At 43.0% G+C, this 19324-nt stretch overlaps 1 protein-coding gene across 5 annotated transcripts in view; it reads left to right on the top strand.

The window, feature by feature from the left end:
• Positions 1 to 19072, top strand: part of SLC15A2 (solute carrier family 15 member 2) — a 58215-nt gene extending 39143 nt beyond the window's left edge. For all 5 annotated transcript variants that reach the window (XM_051787565.1, XM_051787567.1, XM_051787568.1 and 2 more), the window contains 11 exons: positions 1398 to 1430; positions 2506 to 2594; positions 4337 to 4418; positions 6333 to 6458; positions 6823 to 6987; positions 9631 to 9677; positions 11713 to 11823; positions 12901 to 12997; positions 15385 to 15531; positions 16552 to 16656; positions 17505 to 19072. In XM_051787565.1, the coding sequence (XP_051643525.1) occupies positions 1398 to 1430; positions 2506 to 2594; positions 4337 to 4418; positions 6333 to 6458; positions 6823 to 6987; positions 9631 to 9677; positions 11713 to 11823; positions 12901 to 12997; positions 15385 to 15531; positions 16552 to 16656; positions 17505 to 17681 (1179 nt within the window). In that variant the 3' untranslated portion in view covers positions 17682 to 19072. The remainder of the gene's footprint in view (positions 1 to 1397; positions 1431 to 2505; positions 2595 to 4336; positions 4419 to 6332; positions 6459 to 6822; positions 6988 to 9630; positions 9678 to 11712; positions 11824 to 12900; positions 12998 to 15384; positions 15532 to 16551; positions 16657 to 17504) is intronic.
• Positions 19073 to 19324: the final 252 nt, after the last annotated feature.

The following is a 19324-nucleotide window of genomic DNA, read 5'->3' as shown; positions in this document are numbered from 1 at the left end:
TTAGTTCAAATGAGGCATGAAAAAGACTACACCTTGGATAATATTTATCAACCTCAGAAAGACAAAACAATGTAAGTCCATGCAGTCTTTGTGATGTATTTCTAAAACCTTTTATTTCTACTGTTTTGCTCACATGCAGTTAGCGATCCGTCAGCAGGAGAGATAAGAATCACCAGATATCACTATTAAACTCTCCTGGGTGGAAAAGGACATATTCAGGGCTTTTTTTGGCACACCAACTTGAATAGCTTTTTTGGCTTTTGTTTCAGTCTCATCCACTCTTCCCTCATGAGTTGTCCCAGCTCAAGAAGATGAGAATTAACTTCAACATTGGGGTGATCCCACCGTTAGGCTTGTTGGAGTTCACGTTTGTAATACTCTGTGACTTTCTGTTCTGCAGACAAAGGCTCAGCTAGGAAGTCTGGAGTCAAACAGGGAGTGATTTAGTGTCAGATGAAATACTTCCAGGCTTGTTTCCTAATGGCACATTCCTGTAGTAGGCACAAAGTAGCAGGAGGGGGTATTTGCCTGATATTTTTAATTGACTCCATTGCTGTGACCAGCAGTTTCCACTATCCCAGGAGGCAGCTGCAGGCAGAGACAGGCAGCCATTCTAGGCTAAGCTGAGGACAAGCCTGGTAGGCAGGAGACAAACCCCCAGAGCACTTTCTTGGAAAGATATTATTTCCTTTCTAATTTCTTTCCTTCCCTCCCCCTGCTTCTCCTTCTCTTCATCTTAATTTCAAATGAAGAGCATTTTGTGGAGTTCAGACAAACACCAGTCCCTCCCTGGAGACAGGTCATCTGTCCCTTTTGGGATCTGGTATCCCTTTGTCCTTCCGTGCTCAAACCAAGAAGTCCCAGTTGACCAAAACCTGTTAGGTACAGATGGAAGGAGGAAAGAGGTGTTTGTGCAGCCCATTGGCTCATTTTGTTATGCTTTTTGAGGCTTGGGAGAAATGCCCACAGAGCTCACAGGGTCCTGAAGCTTGGGAGCACTCACTTGTAGGATTTAGGCTTTTCCCATTATAGAAACAGGAGGAAGGAAGCTCTAAGCCCACATCCCAACTTGGACACTAACACGCCCATTCTTTTCCACTCACCTAGTTCATGGCTCAGTCAGTCTGAAAGATGGGCCTCAGTACCTGTCATGGGTTGTGTCACAGATGCCAAATACCAAGAATTGAGTGTAGCTTCCTTCTGCAAAATGGTCTTAATAAACACTGTGTCCTTAGATGACAGGTATCAAGAGCACAATATCAGCTGCTAAAGACAACATAAAGCATTTGAGGAAGCACCTTGGCTGCTAAGGCCTCTACAGGACCAGTTCCTTATTTGCCATATGCACTGATTTATTATAGTGTTTATGAATCATTTGCAATATCTTTTTGTTTCAGGGAATATATGTCCTTCAGCCTGACCAAATGCAGGTAAAAGATATTACAGGGTAGGCAATAACCCTTAGAATGTATTTTATTTTTCTCTTTCATTTTTATTTTTCTCATGAGACCAGTGGCCTTTCTCTGCTCCTTTTGAAGGCAGTAGCAGTGCTCCTGCTGGTTGCTGTGGTGTGGACTTTACCTTATTGTTCTTTAGCTGCTTTTAGGCTTAGCCTTGGGGTTCAGAAGACCCCAAGGATGTCCTAACACAGAGGTTGAATCCTGCAGAATAGTGCAGAGGTGTAGGAAAACCTCTGCCATCATAATAGTTCTTGAACTAGTGCTGACTTGTGGAGGACACAAGCTGCATCTCCTTCTAACAGGCCCCTGTACTGGGATGAGTGTTGTTCCTGAAATATGTTGCTTCCTCCCCTTCTGCAAGGCAGATGAAAATGCGAAAGCTCCAGGATGGTGCTGTGTTGTCACAGTTGATTACAATTCCTACGCTGAACAGCTCTGGAGAAATTCAAAGCTGTTCTATTCCCCGAAATCTTCCTTCGGAACTGAAACAACATTTCCCTCTGCTTGTTCTCCATCACTCTCTATTTTCTTGCGCTGCCACTGCTGGCAGGCAGACAAGCTGTGCCCCTCCCAGGAGAAATTTTGTTCCTAGGGGATTACCAAGATGTGTGGAAGTGCGAGATATTGCCAATCTCACAGAATAGTGCCTGTTCCTTTGGGATTTTGCTGGAGTCCCAAGATGTTTCCATTGTTGCTGATTTGTTGTTAGGTCCCACCACAGCACCAAAGGTCACCTGTGTCTATTGTCAGTGGGGTTTGTACTCTTTAAAAACATCATGCTTCAGTTCTCTCTCCAGGGAAACTGGGCCAATGGTGCTTGCTTACCTCCTAGAGGGGAGGATATGAACAAAATGTATTCATGCCTGTGAAAACTAAATAGCAGAAGCTGTTAAGTGCAAACTGTGATTATATTTTAAGAGGAGGTTTTTAAGTGTTTGTCCATGTCCTTTCTGTAATGGAATTATTTCTGGAGGACATTGCTTTATGGGTTTAATTACTGGAAGTTGCTTTCTAGTCACTAAACTCCCATTCTTTTGTATTGCAGTTCTTAAATCCACTTCTTATTCTTGTCTTCATCCCAATTTTTGACCTTGGGCTCTACCCCCTGATAGACATGTGCAAATTTAATTTCACGTAAGTACTTGGAGACGATGCAGGTGCCTTGGTGCTTTTTCTTTTGCAGAAAGTGTGCAGAATAGCTTTTAAGGAGGAGAAACACAAATTTCCATTCACCCTTCCCAGTACTTGATTATACTTCAGCCCCAAGAGGCAGCATCACCCTCTTCCATACATCCTGGAAATTCCAGAGGGGAAAGCTCTGTAATGTTGGGTTCTGCTCTGTACAGATTTTCCCCAAAAGCAGATATGAATAGTCTCACTTTGAATTTGTTCAACATGTTCTTCATCTTATTTCCTATATCATGCCTAAATAATTCCCTCCCTGAAAGGTTCACGTGGGCCAAATTCCTAATCCCATATGGGCTGCATGTGGTATTGTGAAAGCAGGTTCCATACTAGGATCTGAATCAGTGAGTGCATAAGGGGATTTTGTGTGACCCAAGCACTTTATCCCTAGTCTGTGTTAGCAACAAGTGCAGTGTAATAGAAGCAGATCTCCAGCTTGTTTCTGAGACCCACTTTGTGCATTTTGGGTGATATTACTTCCGTGTCTCTCTATTCTGCCTCTGTGGACTGACACCCTGTAGAACTGGGAGTATGTTTATGAGCATTCATGGAGTGCCTTTGCCAGTGCAGTTTCAACTGAAAGGAACCAAGTTTCCATGCTCCAGCACCACTTTTCCATGTGAACCACAGTGTGGGAAGAGATGATGAACGGGGAGATGGGCTTAAAAAGCATGTTCCTAATCCAAACTAAAATGCTGGACAGGCAAATCCACAAAAATGAGGATGGAAGGAGCCTCAGAAGTCTACCCCTTCACCCTGCTGATCATTTCCCATCATGCTGAATTACTTGCACCTAAAGACATATCCAAGACAATGTCTAGCCCAGCAGTGGTGCCTTTTGGAGGACACAGCCCAGAGGCTGTGCTTCTCCTTGCTGCCTCAGTGTGAGCCCATGGCACGGACTATGCCCTGACTTGACAGAAAACTTTCTGCCTGGAGACCAATTCACAGAGTAGTTCACTCAGCAGCACAAACTCAAGCAGCGATCAGGACTGAATACCAGGACTAAAGACCATTACAAAGAGTGGAGACCACTGAATTTACAACCAGATTTGTTTCAAATCTCTGCAATTCAATACTTAGTTTGGACATGCTGTTCTGGACCTGTTTTATTCTGCTTTTTATCAGATTGTCTCATGTAACTCCGGTAGAGTTGCACTAGTTTTGCCTTGAGTTTAGAAGCAAGCTCTTTATTTTCTAGAAATGTAAATGTATTGGCATCAGAAATAACCCAGAATGATGCCCCAGATGGTCAGAAACATTGATGACACAAACTACACATTTTTCTGCTCCTCGTTCCCACTGCTAAGTAGCATGCTACTCTTCTTTTGCCTTTCCCAAAAGGGACTTGAAGATACATCATTTCTAGTGCTCCTTCCAGTATTACAGATTAACATAATGCCATGAGCTATTCCCACTAGAAGAACTGGGAAAAAGATAATATGAAACTTGCAAGGAAAGAGCTTTTTTTCATGGCATATCAGTTTTAATTGGCCTCACTGCTGGCCTCATACAGAATAATAAGATAGTTTTAAGTTAAATGATTGGCAATTTAAACAGCCTGTCATCCCCAGTGCCACCTGTTGGACAGTTTATTACATGGTTTTGGCACATATTTGGCTCTGAGGAATGGTATTCTATAGTTTAAATTACTTTTTTTCCTTAATGTACCTCTTTCATTTGCTCCATAGACCTATTAGAAAAATGGCAACAGGTATGATCCTTGCAGGGCTGGCGTTTGGACTTGCAGCTATTATAGAAATCAAAATAAATGTAAGTAAAGCACAAAGGATTCCTCAGAAACACTTTCTTTCCCTGGGGTGTTTTTACTGATATCTGTTAGATAATCCTTTTAACCACTGTGTTCCTTGATCATAATTTGTAATGTTTTCTTTACAATTGAGCATACCGATCCAGTTGCTAATGATAATTCTTACCTTGTCTACTTTTCCCTCTCTTTTTCTCTGTCTCTATGTCTTTCTTTCTAGTCTTGCAGTTTTGCTGTGCTGGTCATCTGTATTGGTCTGTATTCTAGATTTCCATCGTCAAAGTGCTTGACAGACATCTAGTTAATGCTAGTGATTAATTCCCAAAAGGTAGTCCGTTCTCTCTCCTATTTCTTGCTGTACCTTGCCTATATTTTTCTGTTTGGGGTCTTTGTGTGTGTATGTGGTGGTTTTGGTTTTTTAATTTAATTATTTTGCTACTTTAGGGTGGGGATGTGTTTTTTCACAAGCCAAATTGTTTCTGCAGCGAGGCAGGTGAACGCAGTCAGAGGCATTAGGGACTGCTGGGCATCCTCAGACAGGATGGCAGCAAATCTCTTGTAAATTCCGTGTTAGCTCCTGCAGATTTGCTGTTTGTTTCTGGCCCAAGACCAGCACTGTGCAGACTCTGGCTGACCTTTGTCTCATAGAAGTTACTATAGGATTAATTTTTAAAGCTTTCATGTATGCTTAAAATGTTCTGTTAGAGTGGCTGGCACACAGCCAGATTAACATCTGCTGGTTCCTCAGGTGAATCCACTAATGAGTCTCCCACTGAAATGAGACTTTGTGGGTTCAGGTCTTTTTTCTGATCTTTTTATGTGAACAAAGAAATGCTCTCATTGCCACCAGCAGCAGCTCTGGCAGAGCACTGAAATTTACTCTGGCTGTGGGTGACTCCTCTGGGCAGAGGCAAGGTGAGTTAGAGGTTCTCCCCTGCCTGTGAATGAAAATTTTATCCTGAAGGCTAAAATTTTGCCCTATAAGCTCTAGAGGATAAGCTGGCACACCTTCACTTGGATGTGAGGTTGCAGAAGCGAAAAGCCACAGTAATGGAATTTGCTGTAACATTAACAGGCCTGTTGACAACATGTGGATACAGGGAAATCAGCTCGCTCTATCTTCTGTGGTGATGTTTGTCCCCACCAAGTTAGGTTCAAAATGCACTGCCTGCAATACCCAAATTATAAGATATGATAGAGAAAAAATGAATACCTCTGCAGTATTGCTGGCAGCTACTTGAAAATAAAGTAAGAAAACAGGGCTTTAAAAAAAAAATTAGCTCTGCAGGTAGTACAAGGCTGACACTGATTGATGTACTCTTTCTAGGAAATGATTCCTGACAGAAGGAGATACCTGTGTGCTGGAGGCATCATCTTCCCTTTCTCAGAAAACAGGGAATAAGATCTATACAGTCAGCATTTAGATAGCATGGTGTCAAGTAATGCAAAAGCACCAATTACAGGCATGGAGCTGGACTGGGATTTTCAAATTGCTTAGCTTCTGGTCTGATTCTTTTCCCAGTCACTGACTGCAATGGGAAATAATTATTCTGGTCACTGCTTTTGAAAGCTCAGCAAAAATTTTTCCGTTCTGATATGGCAGTTGGTTAAATCCAGGCACTAGGGAGCTGTATAATGAAAGCTGTGACATTGTTCTACCTGCTCAGTAGGTGTGTAGTCTCTATGCTTAGGGGTGTGAAGAGAATTTTTGGGAGGAGTGATGGGTTGGCTATTGAGCTACTATGAGGAAACCTCCCTAAATAAGATTTATGTTCAGTTTTCACTGAGTGCAACTTCTGATGAGGAAGGGATGGAAAAGTGTCATTACAGAGAGGAAGACTTTTATGGCTAAAAATGAAGAGATATTAAAGTGCTAATAAAGCATACAGATGGCACTTAAAGCCTTTTACTTTAATTAGGAAACCGATATGCCTCAACTTGTCCCAGAAGAAAGTTTAATTCGGGTCCTGAATTTGGCAAAGAACCCTGTTCAAGTGACAATCCAGGAAAAGGACCTATTTCAGCAGCCTGTGGAGACTTTTCAGGTAAACATATATTTGGGGCTGGAAAGCCTGACTTGCATCCCTTTGAAGAAAGGATGGGCTTTTTTTTAAGGCATTTTCTAATAAAGCCAACGGATACAAAAGCTTGTTCTCCTCCATTGCCTTAGAAATGTATGGGAATAGCTTTACAAATGGAACATATTATCTCTGTTATATGAGACAGAAATTGAACACTTCGACACATATTTCTGTGGCAAAGGGAACACCTTACATTTACCTGTAATTAGGAACAAAGGATAACAGGGTTACAGACTCCTTTGAAGAGAGGATAGTGTTGCACTTAGTGGGAAAAGACAGATCCTTTCTCATCTGAAGAAAGTGTAACCAAGTTTGTTTTCTTCCACAGAACCCAGCTGAGTACTCAAAATTAATATTGAATGGAGAGCAACAGAGCCTTCGCTTCACCCTGCAACATCAAGGATTGACTCTTGCTTTTAACTACACCGTGAAGGAAAAATCAGTATACAGCTTAATTGTTTTTGAGGCAGAAGGAAGCCTATCAAGCCGCTTAGTGAGTGTGGGAGTGAAGTGTAAATACAGTATTAATTCAATGGCTGTGATGCTACAATGGGGTAATAGGCTCATTAATTCATTTACTCAGTTGCAATGTCTGTCTGATTGCTCTCAGATGCTCTAAACCTGACTTCTTAGCTAGCGGCACTGGATCTGTACGCACTTCTACTGGTTGATTAATAGAGGCGTTGTGGCATCTGAGAGTTTCTGGGCACACTTTAATCCATTGAATGCTGCAGTGGGAGAGCAGAGTCATGCCTGCTAGGCAGCAGAGCTTGAGAAAGCTGGGGAAACAGAGAGCCAGAGATTTCCCCCCAAAGATGGTTTTATAAAGCAAAGATGTTAAAGAGGCTCTAGGGCTGGCCCTGGAATAACAGCATCAGAGGAATGATTCCTGGTTTAGTTTTTGCAAGTGTTTAGTGAAAATGCACAGAAGGCCCGTTTGTTTTGCTGAACAGAATAAATGATTAAGCTCATTTCAGGCTCTGCAGCAGAGCCGTCTGCATTTGGACTTTTGTATATTGCTGCAACAATCAGAGAAGGGCATATTGTGAGGTATAGGGCAGATTCTGATGTCTTTTATGTGTAGCTGTATCCTAAGAAGCTCCCTTGAAATGAATGGTGTCATTGCACACTGTGGCAGGTGTGTAAATGCCATCAGAATCTCTCCTCATGCTAAAATATCCATTCTCTTTGCAGTTTCTCAGCCTCCTACATTTCAGGGTTGCCACATGAAACAGTCAGTATCGTATAGTAGAAATCATATAACTGTTTTTAAAAATGAGTTTTAAGAATTTATTTTGTCATAACATTAAGGTTTTTTGCTGCCTTTATGGTTTGGAGCCTACAGCTCATTATCACACAATGTTGTTAAGTTTCCCTGCGACCTTGATGACTGAGTGCTGTTGCCTTAAGAAACGGATACTTGTACAGTGATTTTCATACAGTCCTTAAGAAGCAAAAGCCTGTGACAGGCTGAAGCAAAGCAATCTCTTCAGTACATCTATGTTACCCTAGCTATTCAGCCTGTGCTTAAATTAGTGCCCACCGTGGCATGGGCAGGCTCCCATGTGCTGGGAAACAGCTGTGCTGTTGGGGGATGCTATTGACCTGTCATTCACAACTGTAGATAAGGGAGATGTGGAAGACAGCATGGTAAATGATACTCATTTTTTCAGCATTGCAACACAAGGAAGGCAATGCTAGTATCACTGCTGTGTTGCTGTGCTTGCCCTGGAGTAACCTCCCACACTGCTGGGTTTGGCCCACTCACTCAGGTGGGATTGCTTTCCTGGAAGGATCCAATCTGAAATTGGTTTCTTCTCCTTTGTGGGCTGTTGAGTAGGCAGGAAATGAATTTGAGAGCTCTGGGGATCATCGATGAAAACGAGTTATAATTTGGCTGGCCTATCTGCAATGAATTAAAGTGTTCATCCCCATGTGTCTCCCATGGAAAAAAACCGATGTAGCTGTTTATTATTTATTACTCTGGCATTTATTATTCACTGTGGCTATTTATTATTTAGGGCATATGTTATTTGTGGGTAGCATATCACACTAGGTACACTAGACGTTTTACAGGTATACTGAAATTCTGGATCCTTGGTCTCAAGAAGCTCAGGGTTTAGCATCAGGAAAAAAGTGTGGAGAAAGGGCCAGAAAATTTTTAGAGAAAACCAGCTTCTGAAGGTGGAATCAGTCTCCTTTGGCTTGCCAGAGTTCCATCTGTGGGCAGCGCAAATTGAAATTGCCCTGCCAGCTTAAATGGACATGGCACAGTTTTGGATTTCTGCCAGCCAAGAGCCTTGCTTTGTAATCTTTTTATGTGACATAGAACCTTCAGGGCAGGGCCGTGTCTTCACTGTGTTTTTTCAGCATTGTACACCAAATAGGCTTTCTTTGAAGGAATGTTGACCTTGTTAACTACTAAGCTGCTGCTCTAGCTGTGATCTCTAGGAGAGACATGCTCACTCCCCAGTGTGCCCATCCAAGTGGCCATTTCAGGGATTTGTCTGCAGAAACTGTGAGCACAAACAAGGTCGGTGCATCATGGTCTCTCCTTCTCTCTGCTGGCACCATACAGTAGTTTAATGTCTTGAATATTCAGGGTCAGGGAAAATATGAGTGGTACATGATGATCAGAATAGTAACCTAGCAGTTCCTCTTGGCTTTAGACTTCTGTGAAGTCTATGAATGTGACAAAAATCAGGGTCTGAGAGTTGGACAGTTTCAGGTTTCGTAGGAGTAAGGCACTCAAGTTTACTTGTAACTAATCAATGAAAGATGGTAATGTGGATAATGCTCTCTTGCTATCTCCAGATCAAGACAAATACTTTTTTGGAGGGTGTTACATGCCTCAATAGAAGGGTGACCAGCTGAAACTCTGTAGGCTTTGTTACAGAGGAGATGACAGGAAAAGCTATGATCTCATCTTAGTGGAGATGAAATTTTGCCACTGGCTTCACTGTGTCAGGACTTCCCATCTGTGGCCTGACGTAAAACTTATGTGAGAGTACAATCGATTTCCACAGGCTTTGCAACACATGTGTGACTCCACAGCACTAGTGTTTTCTGCCTCACATTGTTGAAAGGCAGCATTAATAAATATGTTTGATGTGTTTTTTTTTCTTCCCCTCTTTAGATTACAGACTTGGAAGCAAAGCCAGAAAATGGTTTGGCAGCTGTTAGGTAGGAATGGATTTTTTTGAGGATTTGGAGGTGGTCGGGAGAGGGAAAGTGCTTTTGTCTAATGCAAACTGTCTGTAACATAACCCAGATGTTCTTGGGTTGGAATCTGGTCCACACTTCTCATGCAAGACTTGTGTGTCAGCTGCGGAGGCTTGACAGAGTGTCACCTCCCACACATGCCATGCAGAACTGAGCATTATTGCTGCTTACTGCCTAGGATAGTCTGGGCTGAGATGGCAACATAAAAGATCTCCTCCCTTGGAAAAGTGGCAAATTCATCTCACTTTGTGCCACCTCTTTGGGAAAGAAAGAGAAGAAGCAGTTTGGATAGGAGCTGTTGCCATGTCCTCGGCAAACTGGCCAACTCATGATGTTCTCACTCAACCTTATGCCCAAATGCCTGCTAAATTGGGTACAGCAACAGTTTTACATCCTTGTAAACAGTTCAGCTGGGCATTGGGCTCCGCTCAAGCAGCTAGTCTACTTTCCTAATTTGAGCTAGTCCATGTAGTCCATGAACACTCCTGTGCTGGCTTGTGCCAGCTGCTGACATGCAGAAGAAACAAATTTGAAAAAAAAAAAAAAAAAATCCTTGTGCACTGTCTGGAGGATTTGGACAAGCTAAAATTAAAAAAAAAAAAAACCAAAAACAAAGCAAAAGACCCAAAAAACCCCCACCACAAAAGTAAAATTATGAAACAACCAAACAAAACAAACCTCAAAAACAATGTCTAACACCCTTATCTGAAAGCCTATGTTGACAAAACAGGAGAGCAGCACCTCTTCATAGCCCTGTGCTTGTGAAGGCTTCTACTGGCTAAACACTACTTGATTAATAGCTGCAGTCAGGAATGTTTTACATTTTCTTGTGGACATTTTTGACAAAATCCCCAAACTTTCCTCTTAGCAATTTGTAAAAAGGAGGAAGAAACTATTTTTCCACTGAAAATTTTTTTTCATTAAGCACTTGACTGTCTTGAGGGATTACACCCCCATTTTAGGAACTGAAAACCAAAATATTTTAAGACATAGATCAAATAAAAAGCATTTGGTTTTTGCCAACAATTTTTGAGTTGCCAAAAGGAAACTGTCTTTTATGTATTAAAAAAACAAACAAACAAACCCCAAAACATTTCCATGTAGGTTTTTCTTTTGATGAAAATATCTTACTGTGCTAGAAAACTCTTTCCCACTGGTAGAAACTCATTGTCAGCATGGTGCACGTGCTTATCAGGATACACAGCTCCATAGTTTCCTGTGGTGGGCTGAGGCTCTGTCCTCTCAAACAGCCACAGAGCAATCGTCACAGAATCATGGAATGGTTTCAGTTGGAAGGGACCTTAAAGATCATCTCATTCAAACTGCCCTGCTGTGGGAAGGGGCACTTTCCACTAGATCAGTTCCTCAAAGCCCCATCCAACCTGGCCTTGGACACTTCCAGGGATGGGGCAGCCACAGCTTCTCTGGGCAGCCTGTGCCAGGCCCTCCCCACCCTCATAATGAAGAGATCTTATATAAATTAAACCTACCTTCTTTCAGTTTAGAGCCATTGCCCCTTGTTCTGTCACTCCATGCCCTTGTAAAAAGTCCCTCTCTAGCTCTCTTGTAACCCCTTGAGGTACTGGAAGGTGCTGTAAGAGAGCTGGAGCTCTCTCTTCTTCAGGCTGAACAGCCCCAACTCTCTCTGCCTGTCTTCATTGTAGAGGTGCTCCAGGCCTCTGATCGTCTTCGTAGCTTTCTTTGGATTTGCTGCAATCTTTGAAGGTCTCTGAGAAGGGATTGCCTGGAAGTTCTAACCCACAAAAAGTGAGGATCACTTTCCACAGGAGATAGAGTAAAATTACACAGCAGGGAAACTTATATTGAAAAACTGGGCAATGAATTTGGCTAATATTTTGGTAACTTGCAGAAGAGAATGTCATAACCTTATGGAATTACTTGTACACTTTGGGAGAGGGAGCAAACTTCTGATGTGTCTGCTATAATGTTTCTCCTGCCTTGTCTGACAGCTCAGTGAAATATGGTTTCTTTGCAGATTCATTAATGGTTTGAGCCAAGATGTCAACCTCACCATTGATAGCAGAAAGTTCATTGCTGTTCAGAAAAACTACAGCCCTTCTGAGTACTCACTGCTGGAGAGGGACATGTAAGTTTCCCTTGCTGTGCTGAAGGTCCTTGCTGAGGCCTTTCCTTGGATACATTGAGGCTTTTCTCAGGCTAATAGCAAAACCTTCATTGCTATTGTCTTGGCATTTGGTTATGGGGGCAGATGTTTGTAAAAAGTAGAACTACCAGCTCTATGCGGAGCAGGTGCTCCAGGCCACTTGTGTGCATGCAGAGGCTTTTATTCACATTATGTGGGGACCTGGAGGGAAGAGACTGGTCATTCCTGTGCATCTGTCAGCAGAGTAAGGTGGAATATGGTGAGGTCCCCTCTGCCATTTGGGTCCTGCTTTATTTTGATACTCTCTCAGGCACAGGTTCTTAGTGTTAGTGTGCTCTCACAGAAAGGCCAATTCATATTCCACACTACAGAGTGTTGGTATGTGGGCAGGTAACATCAAGTAGCATTACATGGCTTTGCAGGCTGAGCTTGTTAGGGGCTCCATATGGCCTTGGTTTGGCAGCATCAGAGTTGGCTCTTGTAGGGTATTTCTAGCATTTCCAGTGTTTCAAAACAAGCTTCATGGCTTTTCTCTGCATCAACTCCATCCAAAATATTTATTGCCGCAATTTAGTAGGATATAGCAGCCATTGTGGCAATGCTGCTGAGCCTCCGTGCCATCTCACACATCCAAAATCAGAAGAACAAATATGAAGGTTAATTTGCTCCATTGAAAGGAAACAAAGTGGCTTCTGGGTGCACATCTCTGATTTCCTGCAAACTGCTTGTCTGGCCCACAGTTCCTGAAGGAATGGAGCAAAGTTGGGAAGAAAAATAAACCTGAGGGGAAGAAAAATAAAATAAATCAGTACTAAGAAGAAGCAGAAACCATTTAGAAATGTTAGGAATAGCCCAGATCATTAGGTGAACTCCAATCAGTGCCTAAGTGTTCCCGGAAGGAAAAGTTGGCAAGAACTCTAATGATCATCTGACATAAATGTTGCTGCATCTTTATATCTTGCATCCTTCCTGCCCCATTTTAGGGGCACATTTGATAACTCTGCTCTGTGTTCTTTGTCTGTGGAACTGAGAAATACTGTTCTTTATCCTTTTATCTAGATATAATAATGGAAAATGCATAACTGAAACAGGAGAGTTCCCCCTGGAGCTGGGGCTGCTCGACTTCGGCGCCTCATACACCATTGTGATAACTAACGTAAGTGTTCCTGTGATGGTAACATGCTCCTGTTCTAGTCTCTGGGCAGTAGCCATCTGAAAGCAGTCCATTATGCAAGGGCTAGTAAAAGGTTTTGGCACCTTCGTAAGCAAGATGAATGTGTATTCGTTCCACCTTACACTGTGATCACGTCAGATCTCATGGGTTGAAAAGAAGTAAAATCTCTTCCTTGATAGAAATCCTCCATGGCAAATCATATAATCTCTAGTTTGTGCCGGTCTCACGCCATCCTTGAGCAGTTAACGTTGACCCAGCACACTGCAAAGAGCTGTTACCATCTGCCAAGAGCTAACTGCTTGTTCTCTTTAAAGTACTGTACATGGTGGTACCTCACACCTGAAAAACTGCAGAAACAGTCTGCCCTATCCCCCCATTTAACTTACTGAACTAAAGGCTGGTTTTCCAAGATTTGTAGATTATGCATAGGGGGAAGAGGGACAAAGTATTGGGGGAGGAGGTTGGTGAGATTCTACATCTGTGTTTCCTCCTCTCACTGTCAGTACAGCTCATTTGGAGCCTAGTGTAAAGTCAAGGCATGGTTTTCTGAACAGCCTAGCCCTGATGGGGTGTGAGCACTGCTGAGAGGGTGGATTCCTTTCCCTGCCTACCAGCCTCTTTGACATGCTGCTTCAACCTGGTCCAGCTGGTTGGAGCCAAAGAGATGAATGTGCTCAGCTTAGTTCTCATTTTAACCTTTCCACTGCACAGGCACACAGACAAACGAGGTCTGACAGGACACACTGCTAAGCTGCCCTCTGAGACTTTGACTACTGTGTTGTGATGAGCAGAGCAAAGTGTTGTCAGCTACTCCCTGGCAGTAGCATCTCCCTGTTGGGCAATTAATGGGAGCTGTTCATGTCTGCATAGTCCAAATACGTAGGGGGGAAAATATAGCCATGAAGCACCTGGCAGTTCTTTTTTCCAATTCCAGTAGCTGGAGTGGGATGTAGGGCCCTGGAGGGAACAACCAGATGCTGCCATCTGTGAGTACAGAGATTTATGTACATAAAACACACACACACTTGAAGTGATGTTGGCCAGACCCTTCTTCTATGGCTGCAAACCTCTTTCACCAGATGACAAACTAAGCAGAGAAGTTGCATGAAAAATATTAAGAAAATTGCCCCAGAGCCTGTGGTAACACAACTGAGTCAGGGCCAGCTGAGGCAGATGTGTCCCACATCACTGTGGCCAAGGATTCCTGTTTGCGGTCCCATCCGCAAAAGCTGCTGCCATGGCTGCTCAGGGTGGCTCTGTGCCTCAGCCCCTCAGCCCTTCTGATCCCTGTGCTAGTCATTTAATCTTTTTAACCCTCTCTCTCTGTGGTTTCTGCCTTCTGTAGAGAGTTGGTTTGCTCCAGGCCAAGATCACTTTTAATTATTGCAGTGATTTGTACTGAGCCTTGCTCCTCTGCCAGAAGTACCATATAGAAGAACTAAGAATACAATATATTAGTCTGCTAATGTAGCTGAACTATGATACTTAAATCATGAGGATGCTGCCTTCTACCCAGCCTTCCACAGTGTGCAGTTATAGTGTGGGGCATCGTGACATTTCTTTATGGGCTAAAGAGCAATGCACAGCCCTCCTCTCACCCCTTTTAGCCTGCTAAAATAGTCTCTTGATTTACCTCCCTGGCAATGATCGGTGATTAAGTACATCTCGTAAACATCCCTCGTATTTTCCCACGTACTCTCCTTAAACACAGGGCTTTCTGCCTGAAGTCATTTCAGCCTAGTGTTTTTCTGGCTACTAGTCAAATCTCTTTCTGCCGCTGAGCCTCTGTGCTTCAGAGGCAGTATTAATTACACCTGGGAAAGCAAACAAAAATAATTAGGAATACAACTACCATATCTAACTGAACACATCTGATATGGAGCAGGCTTTGCTATTCTTGGCATTCCTGAGTTGAATTTGTTTGGGTGTCACTGTTATCATAGGGAAGTTGTACAGAGCTGATAAAATGGGAGCAGTGATCACGTGCTTGCAGTGAGTACTTGTCCTGTCATCCTTTTCTGGCCTTGGGGACAGCAGTGGGTCACAGGCTCTGCAGAAGTACCACACAGGCTTTTCTCAGCCCAACTACAGAAGGCAACTTGTTGGTTTACAATAACTCAGGGAATTCTTGTGGCACATGAATGAGCTGGAATGCTTCCATCCTGCTCCCTCTACCTTGTGCAGCAGGAGTCAGCCCATTCCCAACAGGTTTGGAAATGGCAGGGGTCAGACCCATAGTTTTGCTTCAAATGCAGAGCTTTGCTTCCACCTTTGCTTAAAACGTTGTTTTGGTAAATTCACTGTTGTCCAGGCTAAGAAAGATCTGCTCTTTCAGCAGCTAATCAATGTGCCTTTATTTTTCCTGCTAGATTTCTGGAGGTGCTGTTAAGACATGGAAGTCAGAAGACATCAAAGCCAACAATGTCCATATGGCTTGGCAGTTACCACAATACTTATTAATATCTGCTGGGGAGGTGATGTTCTCCATTACAGGCCTGGCCTTCTCCTATTCTCAGGTATTCCACTTAATGATAAGGGGCTTACAATTAGACTTCAGGATTTATTCCTGCATCACTGACTTGTCATGTGTCCTTTGACAGGACACTTACTAACGATGTTATCTGTGCTTCAGCTGAAAGTGGGATTATAACACATCTTGCTGGGTGCCCTCAAGCTAAATTAATTCATACTCTGAAGATACCTGTCTTTAATGATACTTGGAAAACTCCTTATCTGGTAATCCTGAGAACATGGAACAAAACAAGATAGAAGTTTCTTTTAATGTGAAGCTCTGAATACTGTAGTGTCAGGGTTTACTCCCAGTGAAATGTTTTGTGATATGTATTTTTCAGTGATAAAAGGTCAAAGGTATCTGAAGGACTACAGGGTGGCATGGGAGCCTGGAGTCTGCTTTGAACTGAGAGATTGAGGGAGTCTAAACCCACATGAGTCAGTAACAAGAGAGCAAAGGGTAAAAAGTGTGCAAGGGATGATTTGATTGCTGTCTGGGGAGGTTTATGGGAAGAGAGGACTGAGACATTACAAGATCAAAAAGTTGAAGCTACTCAAATTTATCCTCGGAGTAAAGTGCAGATGTTTATTAATAAGGATGATTAATACAGTGGGATGATCTATAATGGGATGTGAATAATTTGTTATCAGCAGGAAGTTTAACATCAAGATCCAGTCTCTTTTGCAAAAGCGTACAGCCACATGGCACCAGACTCCGAGCTGCAGGGCTTGTGTGGCTCCTTGGACTTCCTGATCATACCATTTCAGATGATGCAGGTTGGGGATGACCAGGATTCAGCTCTGCAACAACAGCATCTCCTGCTTCTTCATGTGTCCTCCTGTCCATGTTTTGAAAGCTCCTTGTATGCAGCTGTTGAAATTAACCACAGAGATTAAGCTCTGCACAGAGGAAATCCCACCACCTCCTCCCAGGCTGAGCCCAGTGACACCTGCAGTCATCACAGGGTGAAACAGGGCCGAAGGGCACAGCATGACACTCACTGATCAGGCCCTTCTCTTTTCAGTCTCCAGCCAGCATGAAGTCGGTGCTGCAGGCAGGCTGGCTGCTCACGGTGGCTGTGGGGAATACCTTTGTGCTCATTGTTGCTGAAGCTGCACCAATGGCACAGGTATGGTTTGGCTCGTAAAACTGAGGTTAATGCTTTAAAACAGGCTTCTGGTGCTTCTGGACATCTGTGTCCTGGAGGCTCAGCTTCCCTGCACAGCCCCCAGCTCCTGCAGCTGAGGGATGGCAGCCCCCCCTGAGCTGCCTCCCAGCCTGTGCCCTGTGTGCCCCTCAGCAGTGTTGGCCTGGGGAGCAGTGGCCCTCTCTGAGCCTGCTAGTGGCAGCAAATAACAGTGACCTGCACTGTGATAAGGTTGCTGAAGCTCAGCTCTAGGCAAGCTGGCTGGATTTGAACCTGGAGCCTGGACACGATGCCAGCCACACGTTGAGTTACTTACCAGGAACAACTAGACCAGTCAGCCTCCTCCAGGGTCTTGCTTGGGAATCCTTCCAGGCCAGCTGCCTGTGGCACCCCTCAGATGTCAGGATTATGTGGGGAGGTTGTGTTGCAGAGGTAGTTTAATTCAGGCTATCAGGCTTCTGGGATGATGCCATGAAGGCATGATCTGGGGATTATTTCTGGCTAACACAAAGCTGCCTCTCCCAAAAGCACCTTCTGGGCAAAAAGCCCAGGTAGATATGTTCTAGTCAGGACAGACTTGCAAGAAAAGATTTAATTAAACCAACTCAGTCTAACTGGTTTGTTTCAAGGTATATCACATATTCATAATTACATTATGTGTACAAGCATTTACTAGAAAACAGGATGAGAAAGTTTCTATCTTGTGAGCCATTTTGAAAACTAAAAAGTAATTTTCACCCAGCTCTTGAAAAAGCACTTGAAAGTGCAGAGATATCCTCTGGACTGAGATTCTGGGGTCTCCTGACTTACTGTTCTTTTTTCTTTCCTAGTGGGCTGAATTTGTCTTGTTCACTGTTCTCCTCTTTGCTGTGTGCATTATTTTCTCCATCATGGGATATTTCTATGTCAGTGTGGATCCAGAGGACCTAGAAGAAAAGGAAGAGAAGAGAGAGACCTCAAGCAGAGGAAACATGATTGGTCTCGTTACTCAGAAAACAAAGCTCTAACACATGATGGGTTGGGATTTTTTTTTAAACTCAGTTATGAAAGGGTAAAAGAAGGGTGGGGACGGTGTTATTTTATTTTAGAACATTGCAGTCTTTATTACACAATATGTAGCCACCTTATAAATGGGACCAAATAGCCCTCTATAAAAACAATGGGGGTCCTGAAATCAGAGCAAAACTCCCTGGGAAAGCTCCTCTGGTATTAAAAGCCCTTATTAGTAATTACAGTGTAAATTGAAACCTGCCCATCTTTTTAAGTGTGGAATGCTTTCCTATGATTTTCTCTTAAACATATATTTAGGGCAGCAGGGAGGAAGGGTGAAAGGAGTGCCGTATGACAGAAAAATTCAGAGATGTCAGGAGAGAAGAAAGAAAACCTAGTATAGGAGTTAGGGAAGAATAGATGTTAGTGACAGAAGAATTTTTAATGCTGTTGTCAAGGACTGTAAAGGTTACACACAGTCCCACAGGATTTCATCATGTAACTCTCCCTATGAGCATTTCATCCCATTATTGCCTGTTATGAATGGTTCTGATTTATGATTTACACCTCCAGCTTGGAAGTAATAACAGGGAATTAAATTCTGCAGGCTAAAATATTCCCAAAACACTACTGACAAAGATAGTCTTGCTACCATCTCTCCAATACCCATTTTTTCCTAGAAGTTTTTAGCAATTGATGGTGTTCTTTGATTAGATGTGATTAGAGAATTGGTTTATGCTTTCTTATTTCAGAATTCTAGACAGTTATTTGCCATCTTCCTATACATTAAGCCATTACTGGGCATTTCCTTTTACAGCATCTGTCACTGCAAGTTAGGATGTGGTTGATTTCTTATCTCATATTTCAGTTATTCCCTACTGGGAGACAAGTTGCAGTAGTTTCTATAAAATTCCAGGCATCCTGCGGTGAGTTAAACAAGGATGCACTTTATCATTTTTTCAGTCTACAAGAGGAGGCCATGGCATATGAGATTTTTCTTTTTCATCCTCGTTTTTATGTCTCTACCAAATTTTAGATATAGCTATTTTACTGGAATAGTGATACAATTGTTTGATTTTCCTCGATTGCGTGAAGCTGTGATTTTATGTTCTGCATGGAAGTAATTCAGCCATTGCTGATCTAGTAAAACTCCTGAGAGAAACCCTGCCTTCCTCTATCACTCCAAGACTGCAGTTGTAACAGGTATGGCCTAATTTAAAACCAGGTTGTCAGTAGGATCTTCAGGTTCACAGAGAATAGATTTTAAATTATGCTTTCCTCTTCCATCTTGGCATTGGGCATAGGTGGTTGCTAATACTTTGATTCAGGAGATCACGAAATACATGTTTAATTTCATTCCTGTTCAGGACAGTGCTAGGAAATACACTTAGTTTCAGTGCTCCTTTAATGTGCTGCCATGTGTGTGTATGTCTTCTTGTGCAAGACTGAGAAAACACCGCTTTCTGGTTTCTAGCTGGAAGACTCACAGCCTACGATTGTTTCCCCACCTTCTTATTCTAAATGGAATTCCACCACTAGTTCTGCACAAGCTCCTGCCCACTGTGAAATAGCATCCAGCTCCTCTGCCAGAGGGGGATCATGATCTCAGATAAATGGGAGCAGGCTGTGGGTGTGCACACAGGAACACTTGATGTGGTTC

Source organism: Manacus candei, unplaced genomic scaffold (genome assembly GCF_025592945.1).
Source record: "Manacus candei isolate 608988 ecotype Guabito, Panama unplaced genomic scaffold, ASM2559294v1 h1tg000023l, whole genome shotgun sequence".
Lineage (NCBI taxonomy): Eukaryota > Metazoa > Chordata > Aves > Passeriformes > Pipridae > Manacus > Manacus candei.
Note: the sequence above shows the minus strand (reverse complement) of the source record. Positions and strands in the feature narration are given on the sequence as shown.